At 40.5% G+C, this 22300-nt stretch overlaps 2 protein-coding genes across 3 annotated transcripts in view; both read right to left on the bottom strand.

The window, feature by feature from the left end:
- cttnbp2 (cortactin binding protein 2) overlaps positions 1-6547 on the bottom strand; it is a 124804-nt gene extending 118257 nt beyond the window's left edge. For both annotated transcript variants that reach the window (XM_061924648.1, XM_061924649.2), the window contains exon 1: positions 6281-6547. In XM_061924648.1, the coding sequence (XP_061780632.1) occupies positions 6281-6346 (66 nt within the window). In that variant the 5' untranslated portion in view covers positions 6347-6547. The remainder of the gene's footprint in view (positions 1-6280) is intronic.
- Positions 6548-11534: 4987 nt separating this feature from the next.
- On the bottom strand, positions 11535-19204 carry LOC133572377 (high choriolytic enzyme 1-like). The gene is made up of 6 exons (XM_061925315.2): positions 19054-19204; positions 15955-16072; positions 14754-14932; positions 12115-12196; positions 11766-11892; positions 11535-11639 (listed from the first exon to the last, which is right to left on the bottom strand). The coding sequence occupies exons 1-5, from the start codon at positions 19115-19117 to the stop codon at positions 11766-11768; spliced, it is 570 nt and encodes a 189-aa protein (XP_061781299.2). The 5' UTR covers positions 19118-19204; the 3' UTR covers positions 11535-11639.
- Between the last annotated feature and the right edge of the window lie 3096 nt (positions 19205-22300).

Raw genomic sequence — 22300 nt, 5'->3', positions numbered from 1 at the left:
TTCTGCACATTGAGCAGGTGAAGAAGGCAAACTGTAATTTGTCCGAGCGAGTGCGTTCGGGGGCTGGCCTTCGGTGCGACGCTTTAATGAGGCCAACGTGGTATCACTGAAGATACCTAGAACACTTTGAAGCGCTTCCTTGTCTGCCGTGTTAAGGGAAGCCAGCTGGCTTCTCGGCGACATGAAAATGCCAGCACTCCCATTGTTTGACGGGACAACCTGTGAAGACGATTAACAAGAAACATGCTGCAAAAACAACAGAACCATTCATTTTCCTGTTCTGGTCAAGTCCTGGAGTCGAGCCAGGCTGATCTGAGACAAAATGTGAACTAGCATCCTGGTACTTAGAGCTGGAAGAGGTGGGCCTGGGCCTGCCATGCACCCACCTAACCTGGACTGTCAACATTACCATGCTAACATTGATAACTGTGATCATTTCGGTCATCGTAAAATGAAATGTTCCCATCGTTACATCCTAAGGCTGTATGCTAGTATAATAAGAGGAGCGGACCAGCGTTGACCCCTAACCCTCTGTGGACCCACTCTCAGTCAGTCTAACAGGGCTGTGTTTAACCACACCAAGCGGGGTCGCTTGCACAGGGGGATGGGTTCACTCGGGCGAGCGGAAACCCCTTGTTGTCGGGTCGGAGCAGCAAAGGAGGAATAGACCGGCACGTCACGGTGCACCTGTTCGCCTGGCCGCCAAACGAAAGTGGCCCGGAGCGCGCTCAGGAGGAGTGGGGGGGCGGGGGGGTTGTTGGCTGACATGGTACTCCCAGCTATGCCAGCTGAGTCACTGAAATTAAGACCAATTTAGAAAGGTGTCTGGTGAACACCATCACCCGCCTTCCTCCTCCAGGCGCTACTTAACACTTTCAAATCTAGTCCGCCTCCTCGCTGCATTTTTACATGAGTACGCTCTGGCGGCGTAGTGGAGGAAGTCTTGGCCCTCCCTGAAGACCAGGACGGATCTCACGTAGGTGCGTGTAAACGCAGGCCGCTCCAGAAGCTTGTCACGCCAAACTGAAGAAATAGCTTATCTGGTGGAAGGAACCCCAGCTTCACCACCAAACTATCACGTGCATTTTGGCAAAATACCGTATTTTCCGGACCGGATTATAAAGCGCACTGTCGATGAATGGTGTATTTTTGATTTTTTTCATATATAAGGCTTTAGGATTATAGGGCGCATTAAATTAGTCATATTAATTCATTTTTTTTCGAAATGTAAAAGACTTCCTTGTGGTCTACATAACATGTAATGGTGGTTCTTTGGTCAAAATGTTGCATAGATGATGTTTTACAGATCATCGTCAAGCCGCTTTCTGACAGTCGCTTCCGGATGCGCCGTTTTGTGGGCGGTCTTATTTACGTGGCTCACCATCTTTGTTGTAGCGGTGTAGTGTGCAAGGACGGGGGTGGAAGAAGTGTCAAAAGATGGCGCTAACTGTTTTAATGACATTCAGACTTTACATCAATCAATAACGGAGCAGCATCTCCTCATCCGGAAACAACAACACCGGAAATGTGTCCCGTGAAAAACCGTCCGACCGGAACTATCTAATAACTAAAGTTCCTTAGGTGAATAATGTAAACTCACTACACCGGTATGTTTTAGTGCTTTCATGGCGAGTTTACTGACAGATATAAGTAAGAACTTTACACTACTTTATATTAGAAATGGCAACATCGGCGGATGAATGTCCCATAACAAGAAGATAGGACGGCATGGCGTAGTGGGTAGAGCAACCGTGCCATAAACCTGAGGGTTGCAGGTTCGCTCCCCGCCTCTTACCATCCAAAAATCGCTGCCGTTGTGTCCTTGGGCGGGACACTTCACCCTTTGCCCCCGGTGCCACTCACACCGGTGAATTGAATGATGAATGATAGGTGGTGGTCGGAGGGGCCGTTGGCGCAAATTACAGCCACGCTTCCGTCAGTCTACCCCAGGGCAGCTGTGGCTATGAAAGTAGCTTACCACCACCAGGTGTGAATGAATGATGGGTTCTACATGTAAAGCGACTTTGGGTACTTAGAAAAGCGCTATATAAATCCCAGTTATTATTATTATTATTATTATTATAGAGAACAAGAAAAAACTTATCGGACACGCGCAATTTTTCAGTATTTATGCAGATCCCAAATACAGATCAGCAGGTACCAGAAGGTAAGAGAAGTTGCTTTTGCATAATATTGCGAAACAAAACGCCAGATAATGTCTTACCTTATACACACACACACCATAATAATACTCCTATGTTGAAGCACATCAAACGGTGCAGCCTACACGCATCTCTTATGTTTGACTGCCATCTACTGGTCACACTTATCATTACACCATGTACCAAATGTAATTTCGAGGTGGGTAAGCTCAACCAAACTTATTCCTTACATTAAGCATACCGGGTTATAAGGCGCACTGTCGAGTTTTGAGGAAAAAAAAGGATTTTAAGTGCGCCTTATAGTCCGGAAAATACGGTACTCAAAACAAATGTTTTTAAACTACTGAATGTAAATCAGTGTTGAGTTTCTTCTTTCACACAGAGATCGACCAAAACCCTGCATATCACAGTAGCGCTGCAGGTACCGATTAGTTTAGCAAACGAGTAATTTATTGATAAATTTTTACGGGCAGCAGTTGAAAAAAAGACAAAATGTTGCATGCCATAACCTTCATTCTTGTTTTCTCATTAATGCACATAATCAACATTGAAATGACCCTTTTAACATGTTGTGTCCTTTAAAAGGGAACTGCACTTTTTGGGGGAATGTTGCCTATCGTTTACAATCATTATGAGGAACAAAAACACACCTCTTTGTTTTTTAGGATTTTAAAGACGATAAAAAACACTATTTGTAGTCATCGTTGTAGCTTTCAAAGCTTCTAGGACAACTCCAAAACCTTCTATCAGAAGGTATATATATAATGTAGTAACAGACACCTTCATAACAATATGTAATATGTACAATATACACACTGCAAGTACATATGTAATGTAGTAACAGACACCTTCATAACAATATGTAATATGTACAAAGTACACACTGCAAGTATATATATAATGTAGTAATAGACACCTTCATAACAATATGTAACATGTACAATATACACACTGCAAGTATATATATAATGTAGTAACAGACACCTTTATAACAATATGTAATGTTTTATATACACACTGCAAGTATATATATATATAATGTAGTAACAGACACCTTCATAACAATATGTAATATGTACAATATACACACTGTAAGTATATAGATAATGTAATAACAGACACCTTCATAACAATATGTAATATGTGCAATACACACACTGCAAGTATATATATAATGTAGTAACAGACACCTTCATAACAATATGTAATATGTACAATATACACACTGCAAGTATATATATAATGTACCGTAGTAACAGACACCCTCATAACAATATGTAATATGTACAATATACACACCGCAAGTATATATATAATGTGGTAACAGACACATTCATAACAATATGTAATGTTTTTTATACACTCTGCAAGTATATATATAATGTAGTAACAGACACCCTCATAACAATATGTAATATGTACAATATACACACTGCAAGTATATATATAATGTAGTAACAGACACCTTCAATATCTACTGTATTTTGATAATTTGATGCATTAACGGAACGTATTTCCTCTGCGCATTTATTTCTGTTTCCATAGCAACGAACTTCCGACTTCCGGCAACAAATGTGTGTTCCTACTTCCAGAATCAAACGCGAGTGTGTTTTCTAATCATGTCCGACTTAGTAACAAACAACAAAGACGATTATTTTTGGACAAATGAGGATTCACAACTTTGTGTTTTTGAAGCTGAAGATACGGAGGATGAACTGTTGCTTCTAGAAGCCAGCACGTAGGAAGAGTGACACGCTGGAGCAGACGGAAGCCGAGAAAGTGAGGTCGGCGTGACTTTGACGCTGTAAATGTGGAACTTATGGTGTACTTAGCCAAAATCAAGTGTGGAAAAAAACGCCCCTGGAGCGGTACCGGTCTGGATGAGGTGCTAGCTAACCCGAGTTGTAACGCGGGTAAGACCACTATTCCACCCACAGCTGTGGGCTGACCTGACTGAGCACGGAAGACGATCCCTGTACGGCTGACTGTAAAAATGTTTCCCACTTGGCAACCCTATCCTGTAGCCAAGTCCCCTCAGGTAACATACTTCCTGTGTTGTGATCTGTGTTTACATCAAAAATATACCTTCTGGCTGGCTACTGATGAATAATCTACAACCGCAACTTGTTGGGAACTAACAGTGTTGGGATTGTAATCATCCAAATATAATTAGCAGCAACGTTGTTACTCGGAGAGCCAACGCAGGCGACAACAAATAAGCTAGCTCGATGAAGCTAACTATGCTAACTAGCGAGCTTGTTTCGGCGTCCCAATGCAGCGTTTATACAAGAGGAACAGCGAGTACCTGAGGCCAGCGTTGGAAAACATTTTGTCTACATCCTATTTTTCCATATTTCCTTTTAAAAAAACCCGGAAGTGATATATTGACGCGAAAATTAATGTTTCAAAACACAGATTTTCGCGCTTTCACGGCCATTTCACGTGCAGGCCAGTCTAGTACCCGCACACTTTTACTATGAAGCCTCGTTGATGTAACACGTGGCTTGGAATTGTCTTGCTGAAATAAGCAGGGGCGTCCATGGTAACGTTGCTTGGATGGCAACATATGTTGCTCCAACACCTGTATGTACCTTTCAGCATTAATGGCGCCTTCACAGATGTGTAAGTTACCCATGTCTTGGGCACTAATACACCCCCATACCATCACAGATGCTGGCTTTTCAACTTTGCGCCTATAACAATCCGGATGGTTCTTTTCCTCTTTGGTCCGGAGGACACGACGTCCACAGTTTCCAAAAACAATTTGAAATGTGGACTCGTCAGACCACAGAACACTTTTCCACTTTGTATCAGTCCATCTTAGATGAGCTCAGGCCCAGCGAAGCCGACGGCGTTTCTGGGTGTTGTTGATAAACGGTTTTCGCCTCGCATAGGAGAGTTTTAACTTGCACTTACAGATGTAGCGACCAACTGTAGTTACTGACAGTGGGTTTCTGAAGTGTTCCTGAGCCCATGTGGTGATATCCTTTACACACTGATGTCGCTTGTTGATGCAGTACAGCCTGAGGGATCGAAGGTCACGGGCTTAGCCGCTTACGTGCAGTGATTTCTCCAGATTCTCTGAACCCTTTGATGATATTACGGACCGTAGATGGTGAAATCCCTAAATTCCTTGCAATAGCTGGTTGAGAAAGGTTTTTCTTAAACTGTTCAACAATTTGCTCGCGCATTTGTTGACAAAGCGGTGACCCTCGCCCCCATCCTTGTTTGTGAATGACTGAGCATTTCATGGAATCTACTTTTATACCCAATCATGGCACCCACCTGTTCCCAATTTGCCTGCACACCTGTGGGATGTTCCAAATAAGTGTTTGATGAGCATTCCTCAACTTTATCAGTATTTATTGCCACCTTTCCCAACTTCTTTGTCACGTGTTGCTGGCATCAAATTCTAAAGTTAATGATTATTTGCACACACAAAAAAATGTTTATCAGTTTGAACATCAAATATGTTGTCTTTGTAGCATATTCAACTGAATATGGGTTGAAAATGATTTGCAAATCATTGTATTCCGTTTATATTTACATCTAACACAATTTCCCAACTCATATGGAAACGGGTTTTGTACATCATGTGTTGCCTTCATTATAACACTTATATAAGGCTTTTAATTTTTTTTTTGGTCCAATATGGCTCTTTCAACGTTTTGGGTTGCCAAACCCACCCAACCAGGTGAACTTTGACACACTAGTCTGCGTGGGTGCCGTTCACACAGAACAGTGACACACTACAAAAAATGTTTTTAAGTGCAGTGTGTGTGTGTGTGTGTGTGTGTGTGTGTGTGTGTGTGTGTGTGTGTGTGTGTGTGTGTCCATCACGGGACAAGGTTGTCAGAAGCCTTGAGGCGAACAAAAGAAATGTCCATCACGAAGTACAGCAAACGAAAAAGCTCGTCATTATGTCAGGGGGAAAGGGGAGGGGGGTGCGTGGGGGGGGGGGGGTTCCGGTTCGGTTCCGGTGGCCGTGCTAACACCGAGCTCGGGTATTATTGTGTCAAGGACCACCGCTGCTCCGTCCCACCGCGTCTCTCTCCCCCCGCCTCTTAACAAGAAGCAGACAAAAGGCGCGGACCTCCGCGACCGTCGCCGTGTCTTACCGTGTCGACCGTGGTGAGGGCTTGCACCGGAGGAGGCTGCTGGCCGCTGGCTCCCTCCGACGCCATCTTCGCACTGTGCGCGGAGCTCCTCCGCCTCGTCAACTAGTGCGCTGCTGCCGGACGCCAGGAAGTCACGTCGAGAGCGGCGGCCATCGAAACGCTCGCTATACCACGCGTGTCGCTGCCCCGAGTGTCCGCCGGACGGGGAAGACGCTGGCTCGGCGGGGGAGAGGACGCCAGCTCGGCGCCGTGAGGAAGAATGACGATGGCGGCCGGCGGAGGGGGGGGGCGCCTAATGGAGGTGGGCTCGTGGTGGAGGGGGAGGGGGGGGGCGTGTCTGAGCAGGAAGACAAGTCCTGATGTGAAATGTCCTCCGTGATGGACATCGTCACTAATCTAGTGTTACTAGTTGTACTAGCGTATACTCTGCTATGGTGGAGTGTAATATCATGGTGTAGTGTGGTGAAGTGTAGTATGGCTCAGGCTACTATAGTACAGTCGAGTATAGCAATGTATAATAATAGTAGTATACTCATTGTAGCTCAGTGTGGTATAGTATAGTATAACTCAGTATACTATAGTATAGTACAGGTATAGCAATGTATAATGTGTAAAATAATAGTAGTATACTAATTGTAGCTCAGTGTGGTATAGTAGTATAGTGTAGTATAGCTCAGTATACTATAGTATAGTCCAGTGACGTGTGGTGAGGTTGATGGCTGGTGAGGCACTGACTTCATCACAGTCAGATTTACAAACATATGAACCCTAAAGAGTATCTTATTCACCATTTGATTGGCAGCAGTTAACGGGTTATGTTTAAAAGCTCATACCAGCATTCTTCCCTGCTTGGCACTCAGCATCAAGGGTTGGAATTGGGGGTTAAATCACCAAAAAGGATTCCCAGGAGCGGCGCCGCTGCTGCCCACCAGGGGTTGGGTCAAATGCAGAGGACACATTTCATTACACCTAGTGTGTGTGTGACAATCATTGGTACTTTAACTTAACTTTAACTTTACACATACAAACTGTAGCACACAAAAAAGCACATTTAATTAAAAAAAACGTTATTATGGTCTTACCTTTACTTAGAAATTAAGTCCATGCGCCGCAACTAAAGCCCTCACTTAAACTTTCCACGTGCAAGATTGAATCTATTTAAAAAAGTGTAACCGAGGGTTTATAAATGTCGCCTATACTGTATGAAACTACAAAATAACAAACACGGAGGCTCCAGTTTACACGAGGACCACTTTATTTACCTTCTTTCAAAAATCTCCACAACGTGACATCACTTCTGCTCTTAGCGCCTTCAAAATAAGAGCTCAAGGCTTATACTGTATAACAGCGCATAACAGGAACTTAACATCACAAAGAGGAAAGCCCATGAAAATAGGTTACAAAAGTTATTTAATAAGAAGCCAAAAAGTGCAAAAACAATAATGTTTGTGTTGGAGGAGTTGTGAATTAGGTACACCTGCAGTCTGCAAGTGTATCTAATGTTGTGTCCCAGCAGTCATTCACAACTCCTCCAACACCAACATTATTGTTTTTGCACTTTTTGGCTTCTTATGAAATAATTTTTTTAAATAGATTCAATCTTGCACGTAGAAAGTTTAAGTGTGGGCTTTAGTTGATATAACAATCTACGGCGGGGGTGCAGGAGGCGAGCCTCAGCCAGTGCGTCTTTTGCAGCCGTTTTATGATCGCTCAGCACAAGAAATACTTTACACACATGCAGTTGTTGACAAAATACACTGTACATTATATACCTCAGCTAACTAAACTATGGAAATGTATAATATAATTCATATAGCAATACAGTCTCACTGCACAGCAGGCCAGCAGTTAGCCGAGTCATTGCGCAATCCATGTTGAGGCACTGAGTGACGTGCCTCAACTGGCTGCTGTTCACCGCACCGTCTCTTCTCAGTATTTGAACGGCAAATGTGAAAATTCAGCGATTTTGAATAAAAATAATCTAAAACTGGTGAAGTTAAATGGAAAATAACTTTATAGTATAATCACTGGATACATATAACAATTTAATTTTTTTTTTTCTTTTTACATGTTTTTTCTTTCCATGATGGCAGGTGAGGCAGGGCCTCACCTGCCTCTAGTGACTGCACATCACTGCAGTATGCTATAGTATAGTACAGGTATAGCAATGTATAATGTGTAAAATAATAGTATACTAATTGTAGCTCAGTGTGGTATAGTAGTATAGTGTAGTATAGCTCAGTATACTATAGTATAGTACAGGTATAGCAATGTATAATGTGTATAATAACAGTAGTATACTCATTGTAGCTCAGTGTGGTATAGGATAATGTAGTGTCGTATAGCTCAGTATACTATAGTATAGAACAGGTATAGCATCGTATGGCAATGTATAATGTGTACAATTATAGTAGTATACTCATTGTAGCTCAGTGTGGTATAGTATAGTATAGTGTAGTATAGCTCAGTATACTATAGTATAGTACAGGTATAGCAATGTATAATGTGTATAATAACAGTAGTATACTCATTGTAGCTCAGTGTGGTATAGGATAATGTAGTGTCGTATAGCTCAGTATACTATAGTATAGAACAGGTATAGCATCGTATGGCAATGTATAATGTGTATAATTATAGTAGTATACTCATTGTAGCTCAGTGTGGTATAGTATAGTGTAGTATACCTCAGTATACTATAGTATAGTACAGGTATAGCAATGTGTAATGTGTATAATAATAGTAGTATACTCATTGTAGCTCAGTGTGGTATAGTATAGTGTAGTATAGCTCAGTATACTATAGTATAGTACTGGTATAGCAATGTATCAGTGACGTGCGGTGAGGTTCATGACTGGTGAGGCACTGACTTCATCACAGTCAGATTTACAAACATATGAACCCTAAAGAGTATCTTATTCACCATTTGATTGGCAGCAGTTAACGGGTTATGTTTAAAAGCTCATACCAGCATTCTTCCCTGCTTGGCACTCAGCATCAAGGGTTGGAATTGGGGGTTAAATCACCAACAATTATTCCCGGGCGCGGCGCCGCTGCTGCCCACTGCTCCCCTCACATCCCAGAGAGTGAGCAAGAGGATGGGTCAAATGCAGAGGACAAATTTCACCACACCTAGTGTGTGTGTGACAATCATTGGTACTTTAACTTAACTTTAACTTTACACATACAAACTGTAGCACACAAAAAAGCACATTTAATAAAAAAAACGTTATTATGGTCTTACCTTTACTTATAAGTGCGGGAACAGTGGTGTTCGTGTTGGAGGAGTTGTGAATGAATGAAATATGAAATCCGTGCTGCAGTCTGCCGGTGTACCTAATGTTGTGTCCCTGCAGTCGTTCACGGCTCCTCCGGCGCGAGCAAAGTTTTTTTTGCACTTTTTGGCTTCTTGTTAAGTGACTTTTTTTGGGTGGATTCGGTCTTGCACGTGGAGGGTTTGGGTGTGGGCTTTGGTTGGTGTGGCGCTCCCGTCGGGGGGTGTAGTCTGCGGCGGAGGTGCCTTAACCGGCACCAGGAGGCGGGGTTACGCGAGCCTCACACAGTGCGTCTTCGCAGCAGTTTTATGATCGCTCAGCACAAGAAATACGTTACACACATACAGTTGTTGACCAAATACACTGTACATTATATACCTCAGCTAACTAAACTATGGAAATGTATAATATAATTTATATAGCAATACAGTCTCACTGCACAGCAGGCCAGCAGTTAGCCGAGTCCGCAATCCATGTTGAGGCACTGAGTGACGTGCCTCAACTGGCTGCTGATCACCGCACCGTCTCTTCTCAGTATTTGAACGGCGAATGTGAAAATTCAGCGATTTTGAATAAAAATAATCTAAAACTGGTGAAGTTAAATGGAAAATAACTTTATAGTATAATCACTGGATACATATAACAATTTAATTTTTTTTTTTTCTTTTTACATTTTTTTTCTTCCCATGATGGCAGGTGAGGCCCCGTGCAGTGGTTCTCAACCTTTTTTCAGTGATGTACCCCTTGTGAAAATTTTTTTTAATTCAAGTACCCCCTAATCAGAGCAAAGCATTTTGGGTTGAAAAAAAGAGATAAAGAAGTAAAATACAGCACTATGTCATCAGTTTCTGATTTATTAATTGCATAACAGTGCAAAATATTGCTAATTTGTAGTGGTCTTTCTTGAACTATTTGGAAAAAAAAGATATAAAAATAACTAAAAACTTGTTGAAAAATAAACAAGTGATTCAATTATAAATATGTCCACAAAAAATCTAGCTGTCAACACTGAATATTGCATTGTTGCATTGTAATGAATGGAATAGCCTACTTGATTTGATGTTCAGTTTATGAACTTACATTCATATTTTGTTGAAGTATTATTCAATAAATATATTTATAAAGGATTTTTGAATTGTTGCTATTTTTAGAATATTTAAAAAAAATCTCACGTACCCCTTGGCATACCTTCAAGTACCCCCAGGGGTACATGTACCCCCATTTGAGAACCACTGTACTATAGTATAGTACAGGTATAGTGTAGTATAGCAATGTATAATGTGTAAAATAATAGTAGTATACTAATTGTAGCTCAGTGTGGTATAGTAGTGTAGTGTAGTATAGTTCAGTATACTATAGAATAGTACAGGCACAGTGTATAGCAATGTATAATGTGCATAATAACAGTAGTATACTCATTGTAGCTCAGTGTGGTATAGTATAATGTAGTGTAGTATAGCTCAGTATACTATAGTATAGAACAGGTATAGCATTGTATGGCAATGTATATAATAATAGTAGTATACTCATTGTAGCTCAGTGTGGTATAGTGTAGTATAGCTCAGTATACTATAGTATAGTACAGATATGGCAATGTATAATGTGTATAATAATAGTAGTATACTCATTGTAGCTCAGTGTGATGTAGTATACTATAGTATAGTACTGGTATAGCAATGAATAATGTGTATAATAATAGTACTCATTGTAGCTCAGTGTGGTGTAGTATAGTGTAGTATTTTTTTTTCTTTCAATAAGAATCAGTTTTTTAAAATATGTTTGAAAATCGATTAAAACATGTTTATTTTTATTTTTTTCATTAAGAATCAATTTTTTAAAATATGTTTGAAAATCAATTTTAAAAAAATGTTTGTTTTTTTCAATAAGAAACCATGTTTAAAAATGTTTGAAAATCGATTTAGAATTGTTTTTATTTATTTTTTTTAAATGTATTTCAATAAGAATCCATTTTTAAAAATATGTTTTAAAATGGATTAAAACATTTTTATTTTTTCGATAAGAATCCATTTGTCTACTAGTGACTAATCCAGCGACTTTTTCTGGTGCCCTGGTTGTGATGTCGCCACCTGCCGGCAGACAGAAAGATGACATGAAAATATTGTCATTCAGAAAAACTTTTTCCTTGATGACATTTTGATGCTTTAAAACGTGAGTGAGAGGATGAAAATAAGATGTTTGGTGTCGTACTGAACTCAGCACTTGTACAATGCGTTCACCCTGCGGACATCGTTGCTGCTCATCTGGGTGGCGTCGCCGAAGTTGACGTTGGCGTTGGGGATGGGCATCATGGTGGGCTTGTTGTTGCCGGAGAAGGCGTACCTGTGGCGTCGCACACACACACACACACACACTTGATGTGAGGTCAGAGGTCACCAGACTCCTCCAAGCGTGTCTTCATGCTCTAAATGTGTGCAAACTATCGTCCAATCAGAAGCAAGATGAAGGCACAACCGTCCTTCATTGGTGGAGAGCCATGTCCCAATACTTGTCAGTTGATAGAAAATGATTTAAAAAAATAACCAAAATGAAAGCAAGACAAACCTGTGGTACTGCATGACAGACTTGTAGTCGTAAGGCGTGTTCATGTTCAGTGTGTTCATCTTGTCGAAGGCGTACTCCCAACCTGAGGGAAACAATATACTATATACTGTACGTACGGTATACACAGAATATACTGTATGCACTGTATCTACTGTAGTATACTCCACACTGTTGTATACACTATGTACTGTGGAATACTCCAAACACTGTATATACTGTAGTATACTTTGCACTGTATCTACTGTAGTATACTCTGCACTATATCTATTGTAGGAGTTCTTTTTCCGCATCACTCTTCCTTTAAGACTCAGAGGTACTCCTCCACTTAGGGCAAGATCTCCACTCCACTCCACTCCACTCTTTTCTGGGCAAGAACCATAAACTCGGACATCTCAGTCCCTTCACACCAATCCAGTGAGAGCTGAAGATCCTGGCCAGATGGAGCCAGCAGGACCACATTATCTGCAAAAAGCAGAGACCTAATCCCGCAGCCAACAAACCAGATCCCCTCAACGCCCTGACTGCGCCTAGAAATTCTGTCCATATAAGTTATGAACAGAACCGGTGACAAAGGGCAGCCCTGGCGGAGTCCAATCCTCCCTGGCAAAGGGATCTGACTTACTGCCGGCAATTTGTACCAAGTTCTGACACCGATCATACAGGGAGCGGACCGCCGTACTCTCTGAGCACTCCCCACAAGGCCTCCTCGAGGGACTCGGTCGAATGCCTTCTCCAAGTCCACAAAGCACATGGGGACCGGTTGTGCAAACTCCTATGCACCCTCAATGATCCTGCCAAGAGTATTGAGCTGGTCCACGGTTCCAGGACCAGGACGAAAACCACAATACTCCCCCTGAATCCGAGGTTCGACTATCTGGCCTAACCTGAATATACCTTACCAGGAAGGCTGAGGGGTGTGATCCCTCAATTGTTGAAACACACCCACTGGTTCATCGTCTTAAAAAGAGGAACCACCACCCCGGTCGGCCAATCCAGAGGCACCGACCCCGATGTGCACGCAATGTTGCAGACTCTTGTCAACCAACACAGACGCACAGCATCTAGAGCCTTAAGGAACTCTGGGCTGATGTCATCCATCCCCGAGGCCCTGCCACTGAGGAGCTTTTTAACTACCTCGGCAACCTCAGCCTCAGAAATAGGAGAGTCCAATACAGAATCTCCAGGCAATGCTTCCTCAAAGGAAGACGTGTAGATAGGATTGGGGAGGTCTTCTAAGTATTCCCTTCACCAGCGATCCACAACATCCTGAGTCAAGGTCAGCAGCACACCATCCTCACTGTACAAGGTGTAACAATGCACTGCTTCCCCCTTCTGAGGCAGCGGATGTTCAAAGTTCATGTTCAAAGTTCATGTTCAAAGTTCATGTTCAAAGTTCCTCCGAAAGCAGGAATTGAAACTCTCTGGCGGGAGACTCTGCCAGACGTTCCAAGCAAACCCTCACAATGTGTTTGGGCCTGCCAGGTCTGACTGGTACACTCCCCCACCGTCGGAGCAAACTCACCACCAGGTAGTAATCGATGGAAAGCCCCGCCCCTCTCTTCACCCAAGTGTCTAAAACATGAGGCCGCAAATTCGATGACACAACCACAAAGTCAATCATCAAACTACAGCCTAAAGTTAAAAAGTTAAAGTACCACTGATAGTTACACACACACTAGGTGTGGTGAAATTACCCTCAGAATTTGACCCATCCCCTTGTTCCACCCCCTGGGAGTGAGGGGAGCAGTGAGTAGCAGCGGTGGCCGCACTCGGGAATCATTTTGGTGATTTAACCCCCAATTCCAACCCTTGATGCTGAGTGCCAAGCAGGGAGGTAATGGGTCCCATTTTTATACTCTTTGGTATGACTCAGCCGGGGTTTGAACTAACGACCTACAAATCTCAGGGCGGACACTCTAACCACAAGGCCACTGAGCAGGTTTGTCCTAGGTGCCATGTGCACGTATGGACATGCTTATGTTTGAACATGGTGTTCTGTATTGCTAATCTGTGATGAAGTCAAATAACCAAACACCACTCAGGTTTAGATCCGGGCGACCATTTCTCCCAATCATGCCTCTCCAGGTTTCACTGTCGTTGCCAATGTGAGCATTGAAGTCCCCCAGTAGAACAAGGGAATCATCTGGGGCAGCACTCTTCGGTACTCCGTCTAGTGAATCCAAAAAGGGCGGGTACTTTGAACTGCTGTTTGGTGCATAAGCACAAACAACAGTCAGGACCCGTTCCTCGTCTACTCCAACATACAGGCTGTAAGTCGAGCAATGCCAGAGTGGAAGAGAGTCCAGCCCCTCTGGAGAGGACTGGTTCTAGAGCCCTTGCTGTGCGTCGAAGGGAGTCCGACTAGATCCAGCCAGAACTTCTCCACCTCGCGCACCAGCTCAGGCTCCATTCCCCCCAGCGAGGTCCACGTCTCAAGAGCTAGCTTCCATAGCCGAGGATCGGACAACCAAGGGACCCATCTTTTCTTTCAGTTTATGAATTTTTAAGAGTATAGATCAAGATATAAAATATATGCTGAACTATCTGAACTAAACATCTTAGTCCTGTTATAGCTAATGAAGCTAATTATTGTAACATCTAATAACAGCAATAATTCACTGGTGTGTGCGTGCGCTGACCAGGCTGGATGTTCTCCCACAGGATCCGGATGTGTCGGTCCCTGTCGGAGCGACACTGCTCGTGGTTGAAGCCCAGAGCGTGCAGCAGCTCGTGCTGGACGGTGCTGTGGTACAAGCAGCCCTGGCGGTCCAGAGACAAGGTCTGGCTGTTGCCTCGGCGACCCACGTAGGAGTAACAGCTGGGGACAGGCAACAACACATTTGACTAGTCTAGTAAATACTGTAAGTAGTACTGTGGGTAGGGAGGTAGATACTAGGTAGGGAAGTAGATAGTAGTTTGGGGGAAAGGTAGGAACTAGGTAGGACAGTCGTTAGGTAAGGAAAGTTCTAGGTAGGTAGGTAGGTACTTGGTAGGGAAGTATGTAGTACCTACTGTAACTCCTTACCTAAGTAGGTAGGGAAGTAGATAGTAGGTTGGGGGAAAGGTAGGAACTAGGTAGGACAGTAGTTAGGTAAGGATGTAGGTTCTAGATAGGTAGGTAGGTACTTGGTAGGGAAGTATGTAGTACCTAACTCCTTACCTAAGTAGGTAGGGAAGTAGATAGTAGGTTGGGGGAAAGGTATGAACTAGGTAGGACAGTAGTTAGGTAAGGATGTAGGTTCTAGATATGTAAGTGTGTACTTGGTAGGGAAGTATGTAGTACCTAACTCCTTACCTAAGTAGGTAGGGAAGTAGATAGTAGGTTGGGGGAAAGGTAGGAACTAGGTAGGACAGCCGTTAGGTAAGGAAAGTTCTAGATAGGTAAGTAGGTACTTGGTAGGAAAGTAGGTAGTAACTAACTCCTTACCTAAGTAGGTAGGGAAGTAGATAGTAGGTTGGGGGAATGGTAGGAACTAGGTAGGACACTAGTTGGTTAAGGATGTAGGTCATAGATAAGTAGGTAGGTAGGTACTAGGTAGGGAAGTAGGTAGTACCTAACTCCTTACCTAAGTAGGTGGGAAGTAGATAGGGAGGTAAGTAAGGAGATGGATAGGAAGGTAATTAGGTACAAGGTAGGAAGGTAGATAGGTAGCTATTTATGGGTTTGTACTGAAAATTAAATACACTGACAAAGTTCCATTCCACGTAGGTAATGAGGCAGAACTAGGTAGGTAAATAAGGAGGTAGGTGGGTACTAGGTAGGGAAGTATATAGATAGGTAGGGAAGTATGTATGTAGGTACTTGGTTGATAGGTACTAAGTAGGTAGGGAGGTGGGTACCCGTTGTTGGACTGAATGGTCAGGTAGTCTCTCTGGTTGGTGCGCGGCACGAAGCGGATGCAGGAGACCGAGTCGAAGGACGTCAGGCCACGCAAGATGATGGAGCGCTCACGAGATGCTGAGGAGGAAAGTTCATAAGTCACCGAACATGCCAGAGTAATCTCATTACTGCCAACTACAGTTGAAGTGTTTACTGTGTTTACTCTACCAGTTTGTAATGTGTTATTACAATAGCACTCACAGCACTGTAATGTCATCGCAAACTGATAGAGTACTCAGTAACGTCTTTACAAACTGGTAGAGCACTCACAGTAACGTTTTTACAAACTGGTAGAGCACTCACAGTAACGTCTTTACAAACTGGTAGAGCACTCACAGTAACGTTTTTACAAATTGGTAGAGCACTCACAGTAACGTCTTTACAAACTGGTAGAGCACTCACAGTAAGGTCTTTACAAACTGGTAGAGCACTCAGACAAATGTGGTTCAAATATGGTAGAGTATTCCTTAAGTTGGAAGAGTTCTTCAAGACTAATAAGAGTACAAATCACAAGAGTATTCAGTACAATATGGTAGAATACTGACAGTATTACAACATGGTACTCACACATTACTCTTTACTAACAGGCAGTACACAGTGATGTTATGTATTTACAAAGAAAAATAGATGTGCAGTAATATATGTATGACAATTGTACAAAGTAGTGCAGGACTTGGAGTAATGTGAAATCTCAGTAAACACTTTAACAAACTGGTAGAGTACAGGCAGTAATTTAAATACCTAGTGGCAGAGCATCATCAGTAATAAAAATACAAAGTGGTAGTAATGTAAATATAAAGTGGTAGAGTATTATCAGAAATAAAAATACAAAGTGGTAGTAATGTAAGTACAAAGTGGTAGAGTATTATCAGTAATGTAAATACAAAGTGGTAGAGTATATCAGTAATGTAAAAACAAAGTGGTAGAGTACTCTTAGTAATGTTAATACAAAGTGGTAGAGTATTATCAGAAATAAAAATACAAAGTGGTAGTAATGTAAATACAAAGTGGTAGAGTATATCAGTAATGTAAATATAAAGTGGTAGAGTATATCAGTAATGTAAATATAAAGTGGTAGAGTATATCAGTAATGTAAATACAAAGTGGTAGAGTATATCAGTAATGTAAAAACAAAGTGGTAGAGTACTCTTAGTAATGTAAATACAAAGTGGTAGAGTATATCAGTAATGTAAATATAAAGTGGTAGAGTATATCAGTAATGTAAATATAAAGTGGTAGAATATATCAGTATTGTAAATATAAAGTGGTAGAGTATATCAGTAATGTAAATATCAAGTGGTGGAGTATTATCAGTAATGTAAATATAAAGTGGTAGAGTATATCAGTAATGTAAATATAAAGTGGTAGAGTATATCAGTAATGTAAATACAAAGTGGTAGAGTATATCAGTATTGTAAATATAAAGTGGTAGAGTTTATCAGTAATGTAAGTATAAAGTGGTAGAGTATATCAGTAATGTAAATACAAAGTGGTAGAGTATATCAGTAATGTAAATACAAAGTGGTAGAGTACTCTTATTATCAGTAATGTAAATATAAAGTGGTAGAGTGTATCAGTAATGTAAATATAAAGTGGTAGAGTGTATCAGTAATGTAAATATAAAGTGGTAGAGTGTATCAGTAATGTAAATATAAAGTGGTAGAGTATTCTCAGTAATGTAAATACAAAGTGGGAGGGTATTATCAGTAATGTAAATATAAAGTGGTAGAGTGTATCAGTAATGTAAATATAAAGTGGTAGAGTATATCAGTCATGTAAATATAAAGTGGTAGAGTATTCTCAGTAATGTAAATACAAAGTGGGAGAGTATTATCAGTAATGTAAATACAAAGTGGTAGAGTTTATCAGTAATGTAAATACAAAGTGGTAGAGTATATCAGTAATGTAAATACAAAGTGGTAGAGTATTATCAGTAATGTAAATACAAAGTGGTAGAGTACTCTTATTGTCATTAATGTAAATATAAAGTGGTAGAGTGTATCAGTAATGTAAATATAAAGTGGTAGAGTGTATCAGTAATGTAAATATAAAGTGGTAGAGTACATCAGTCATGTAAATATAAAGTGGTAGAGTATTCTCAGTAATGTAAATACAAATTGGGAGGGTATTATCAGTAATGTAAATACAAAGTGGTAGAGTATATCAGTAATGTAAATATAAAGTGGTAGAGTGTATCAGTAATGTAAATACAAAGTGGTAGAGTATATCAGTAATGTAAATACAAAGTGGTAGAGTGTATCAGTAATGTAAATACAAAGTGGTAGAGTACTCTTATTATCAGTAATGTAAATATAAAGTGGTAGAGTGTATCAGTAATGTAAATATAAAGTGGTAGAGTGTATCAGTAATGTAAATATAAAGTGGTAGAGTGTATCAGTAATGTAAATATAAAGTGGTAGAGTATTCTCAGTAATGTAAATACAAAGTGGGAGGGTATTATCAGTAATGTAAATATAAAGTGGTAGAGTGTATCAGTAATGTAAATATAAAGTGGTAGAGTATATCAGTCATGTAAATATAAAGTGGTAGAGTATTCTCAGTAATGTAAATACAAAGTGGGAGAGTATTATCAGTAATGTAAATACAAAGTGGTAGAGTTTATCAGTAATGTAAATACAAAGTGGTAGAGTATATCAGTAATGTAAATACAAAGTGGTAGAGTATTATCAGTAATGTAAATACAAAGTGGTAGAGTACTCTTATTGTCATTAATGTAAATATAAAGTGGTAGAGTGTATCAGTAATGTAAATATAAAGTGGTAGAGTGTATCAGTAATGTAAATATAAAGTGGTAGAGTACATCAGTCATGTAAATATAAAGTGGTAGAGTATTCTCAGTAATGTAAATACAAATTGGGAGGGTATTATCAGTAATGTAAATACAAAGTGGTAGAGTATATCAGTAATGTAAATATAAAGTGGTAGAGTGTATCAGTAATGTAAATACAAAGTGGTAGAGTATATCAGTAATGTAAATACAAAGTGGTAGAGTGTATCAGTAATGTAAATACAAAGTGGTAGAGTTGCATGGTGCTCACAATAATGCGAGGCGATGACATAAGGCACAAAGACTTTCCCGGAGAGTGGATCTTTGGGCCACATGCATCCTCTAGAAGTGCACGGGTCAGCGTTCTTCTGCTCGTTTGGCTCGTACGCGATGTCATCCACCACCAGAGGTTCATCTACTGAGTGAACTGCAAACAACATCAACTCCACTTGTCACCAGTAGGCAGAGCCAGGGAGCATGGAAATGTTTCTTACTGTTGCTTTAATTCTTACCCACATCTTTGTTGGCGCGCCACAGAAGCTCAGACACTGACAGATCCTGGATCAGTAAATGTAGCATTAGCATCGTAGCTGTGTTTCAGCTACAATGTAAACAAGGACTGACAGATCCTGGATCAGTAAATGTAGCGTTAGCATCTCTGCTGTGTTACAGCTACAATGTAAACAAGGACTGACAGATCCTGGATCAGTAAATGTAGCGTTAGCATCTCTGCTATGTTTCAGCTACAATGTACTGACAGATCCTGGATCAGTAAATGTAGCGTTAGCATCTTTGCTGTGTTTCAGCTAGAATGTAAACAAGAACTGACAGATCCTGGATCAGTAAATGTAGCGTTAGCATCTCTGCTCTGTTTCAGCTACAATGTAAACAAGGACTGACAGATCCTGGATCAGTAAATGTAGCGTTCGAATCTTTGCTGTGTTTCAGCTACAATGTAAACAAAAACTGACAGATCCTGGATCAGTAAATGTAGCATTATCATCTTTGCTGTGTTTCAGCTACAATGTAAACAAGAACTGACAGATCCTGGATCAGTAAATGTAGCGTGAGAATCTCTGCTGTGTTTCAGCTACAATGTGAACAAAGACTGACAGATCCTGGATCAGTAAATGTAGTGTTTGAATCTTTGCTGTGTTTCAGCTACAATGTAAACAAGGACTGACAGATCCTGGATCAGTAAATGTAGCATTAGCATCTCTGCTGTGTTTCAGCTACAATGTAAACAAGAACTGACAGATCCTGGATCAGTAAATGTAGCATTAGCATCTCTGCTGTGTTTCAGCTACAATGTAAACAAGGACTGACAGATCCTGGATCAGTAAATGTAGCATTAGCATCTCTGCTGTGTTTCAGCTACAATGTAAACAAGAACGGACTGATCCTGGATCAGTAAATGTAGCGTTAGAATCTCTGCTGTTTTTCAGCTACAATGTAAACAAGGACTGACAGATCCTGGATCAGTAAATGTAGCGTTAGCATCTCTGCTGTGTTTCAGCTACAATGTAAACAAAAACTGACAGATCCTGGATCAGTAAATGCAGCATTAGCATCATTGCTGTGTTTCAGCTACAATGTAAACAAGGACTGACAGATCCTGGATCAGTAAATGTAGTGTTTGAATCTCTGCTGTGTTTCAGCTACAATGTAAACAAGGACTGACAGATCCTGGATCAGTAAATGTAGCATTAGCAGCTCTGCTGTGTTTCAGCTACAATGTAAACAAGGACTGACAGATCCTGGATCAGTAAATGTAGTGTTTGAATCTCTGCTGTGTTTCAGCTACAATGTAAACAAGGACTGACAGATCCTGGATCAGTAAATGTAGCATTAGCAGCTCTGCTGTGTTTCAGCTACAATGTAAACAAGGACTGACAGATCCTGGATCAGTAATTGTACCGTTAGCATCTCTGCTGTGTTTCAGCTACAATGTAAACAAGGACTGACAGATCCTGGATCAGTAATTGTACCGTTAGCATCTCTGCTGTGTTTCAGCTACAATGTAAACAAGAACTGACAGATCCTGGATCAGTAAATGTAGCGTTAGCATCAATGCGACGTACACTGACCTCCTGCAGGGCAGAGCCGCCACGCCAGGCCAGCAGCAGCGTGAGCAGCGAGAAGGCGATGAGCGTCATGGCGGCGAGGTGTAAGCGCCACTGCACGCCGCCGTCTTTAAAGCCTCCATCACATGATCAACTTGGCCTTGAAAACACGCGCAACTTTCCCACGTGGAATATCTTTAGCTGGGGTGGGAAAATGTCCACATGCTAATCAGGCTACTTGATTCTTAGCTTTGCTGCAAAAGTGTCAGCGTTCAATTCCTCATCAGATTTCACCTCATGCTAAATGCCTGCTAGAATGATCAATTATTATAACAAATGTGATGAAGACATCCACCTCCCAGCTATTGATGTGGCTGTAGGCAACCTCCTGATGGAGGAGTTTTACTCGAAAGATAACAGATACTATTTTCTATTTACAGTACATTGTTGTCATTTTCATCACATTTACAGTCATTTGTTATCATTTTAGTCAAATGTACAGTAATTTGTTGTCATTTTAATCACATGTACAGTAATTTTAGTCACATTTACATTAATTTGTTGTCATTTTAATCAGATATCAGTAATTTGTTGTACTTTTAGCCAAATTTACAGTAATTTGTTGTACATATAATCTTATTTACAGTCATTTGTTGTACTTTTAGCCAAATTTACAGTAATTTGCTGTACATATAATCTTATTTACAGTCATTTGTTGTACTTTTAGCCAAATTTACAGTAATTTGTTGTTCTTTTAGCCAAATTTACAGTACTTTGTTGTACATATAATCTTATTTACAGTAATTTGTCATTTTAGTCAAATTTACAGTAATTTGTTCTTTTAGCCAAATTTACAGTAATTTGTTGTACATATAATCTTATTTACAGTAATTTGTTGTCATTTTAATCCCATGTACAGTAATTGTAGTCAAATTTACAGTAATTTGTTGTCATTTTAATCAGATATCAGTAATTTGTTGTACATATAATCTTATTTACAGTAATTTGTTGTACTTTTAGCCAAATTTACAGTAATTTGTTGTACATATAATCTTATTTACAGTAATGTGTTGTAATTTTAGTCAAATTTACAGTAATTTGTTGTCATTTTAATCAGATATCAGTAATTTGTTGTACATATAATCTTATTTACAGTAATTTGTTGTAATTTTTTAGATGGGTAGGTAAGAGAGTAGGTACTATCTACTACCTATCTTAACTCCCTACCTAGTACCTACTTTCTTACCTACCCATCTTAACTCTCTACCTAGTACCTACTTTCTTACCTACCCATCTAAATTACTTACCTAGTACCTACTTTCCTACCTACTCATCTTAACTCCCTACCTCGTACCTACTTTCTTACCTACTCATCTTAACTCCCTACCTCGTACCTACTTTCTTACCTACCCATCTAAATTCCCTACCTAGTACCTACTTTCTTACCTACTCATC

The sequence above is a fragment of the Nerophis lumbriciformis genome, linkage group LG29, assembly GCF_033978685.3.
Source record: "Nerophis lumbriciformis linkage group LG29, RoL_Nlum_v2.1, whole genome shotgun sequence".
In the NCBI taxonomy this organism is placed as follows: Eukaryota; Metazoa; Chordata; class Actinopteri; order Syngnathiformes; family Syngnathidae; genus Nerophis; species Nerophis lumbriciformis.
The sequence above is the reverse complement of the archived record's forward strand: the minus strand, read 5'-3'. Positions and strand labels throughout refer to the sequence as shown.

Coding starts and splice junctions, on each gene's coding strand:
- LOC133572377 (XM_061925315.2), bottom strand. CDS start 19,117: ATGTGGCCCAAAGATCCACTCTCCGGGAAAGTCTTTGTGCCTTATGTC. Junction 16,073..19,053: donor TGTCATCGCCTCGCATTATT/GTGAGCACCATG, acceptor TTTCCTCCTCAG/CATCTCGTGAGCGCTCCATC. Junction 11,893..12,114: donor TCTGTCATGCAGTACCACAG/GTTTGTCTTGCT, acceptor GCGACGCCACAG/GTACGCCTTCTCCGGCAACA.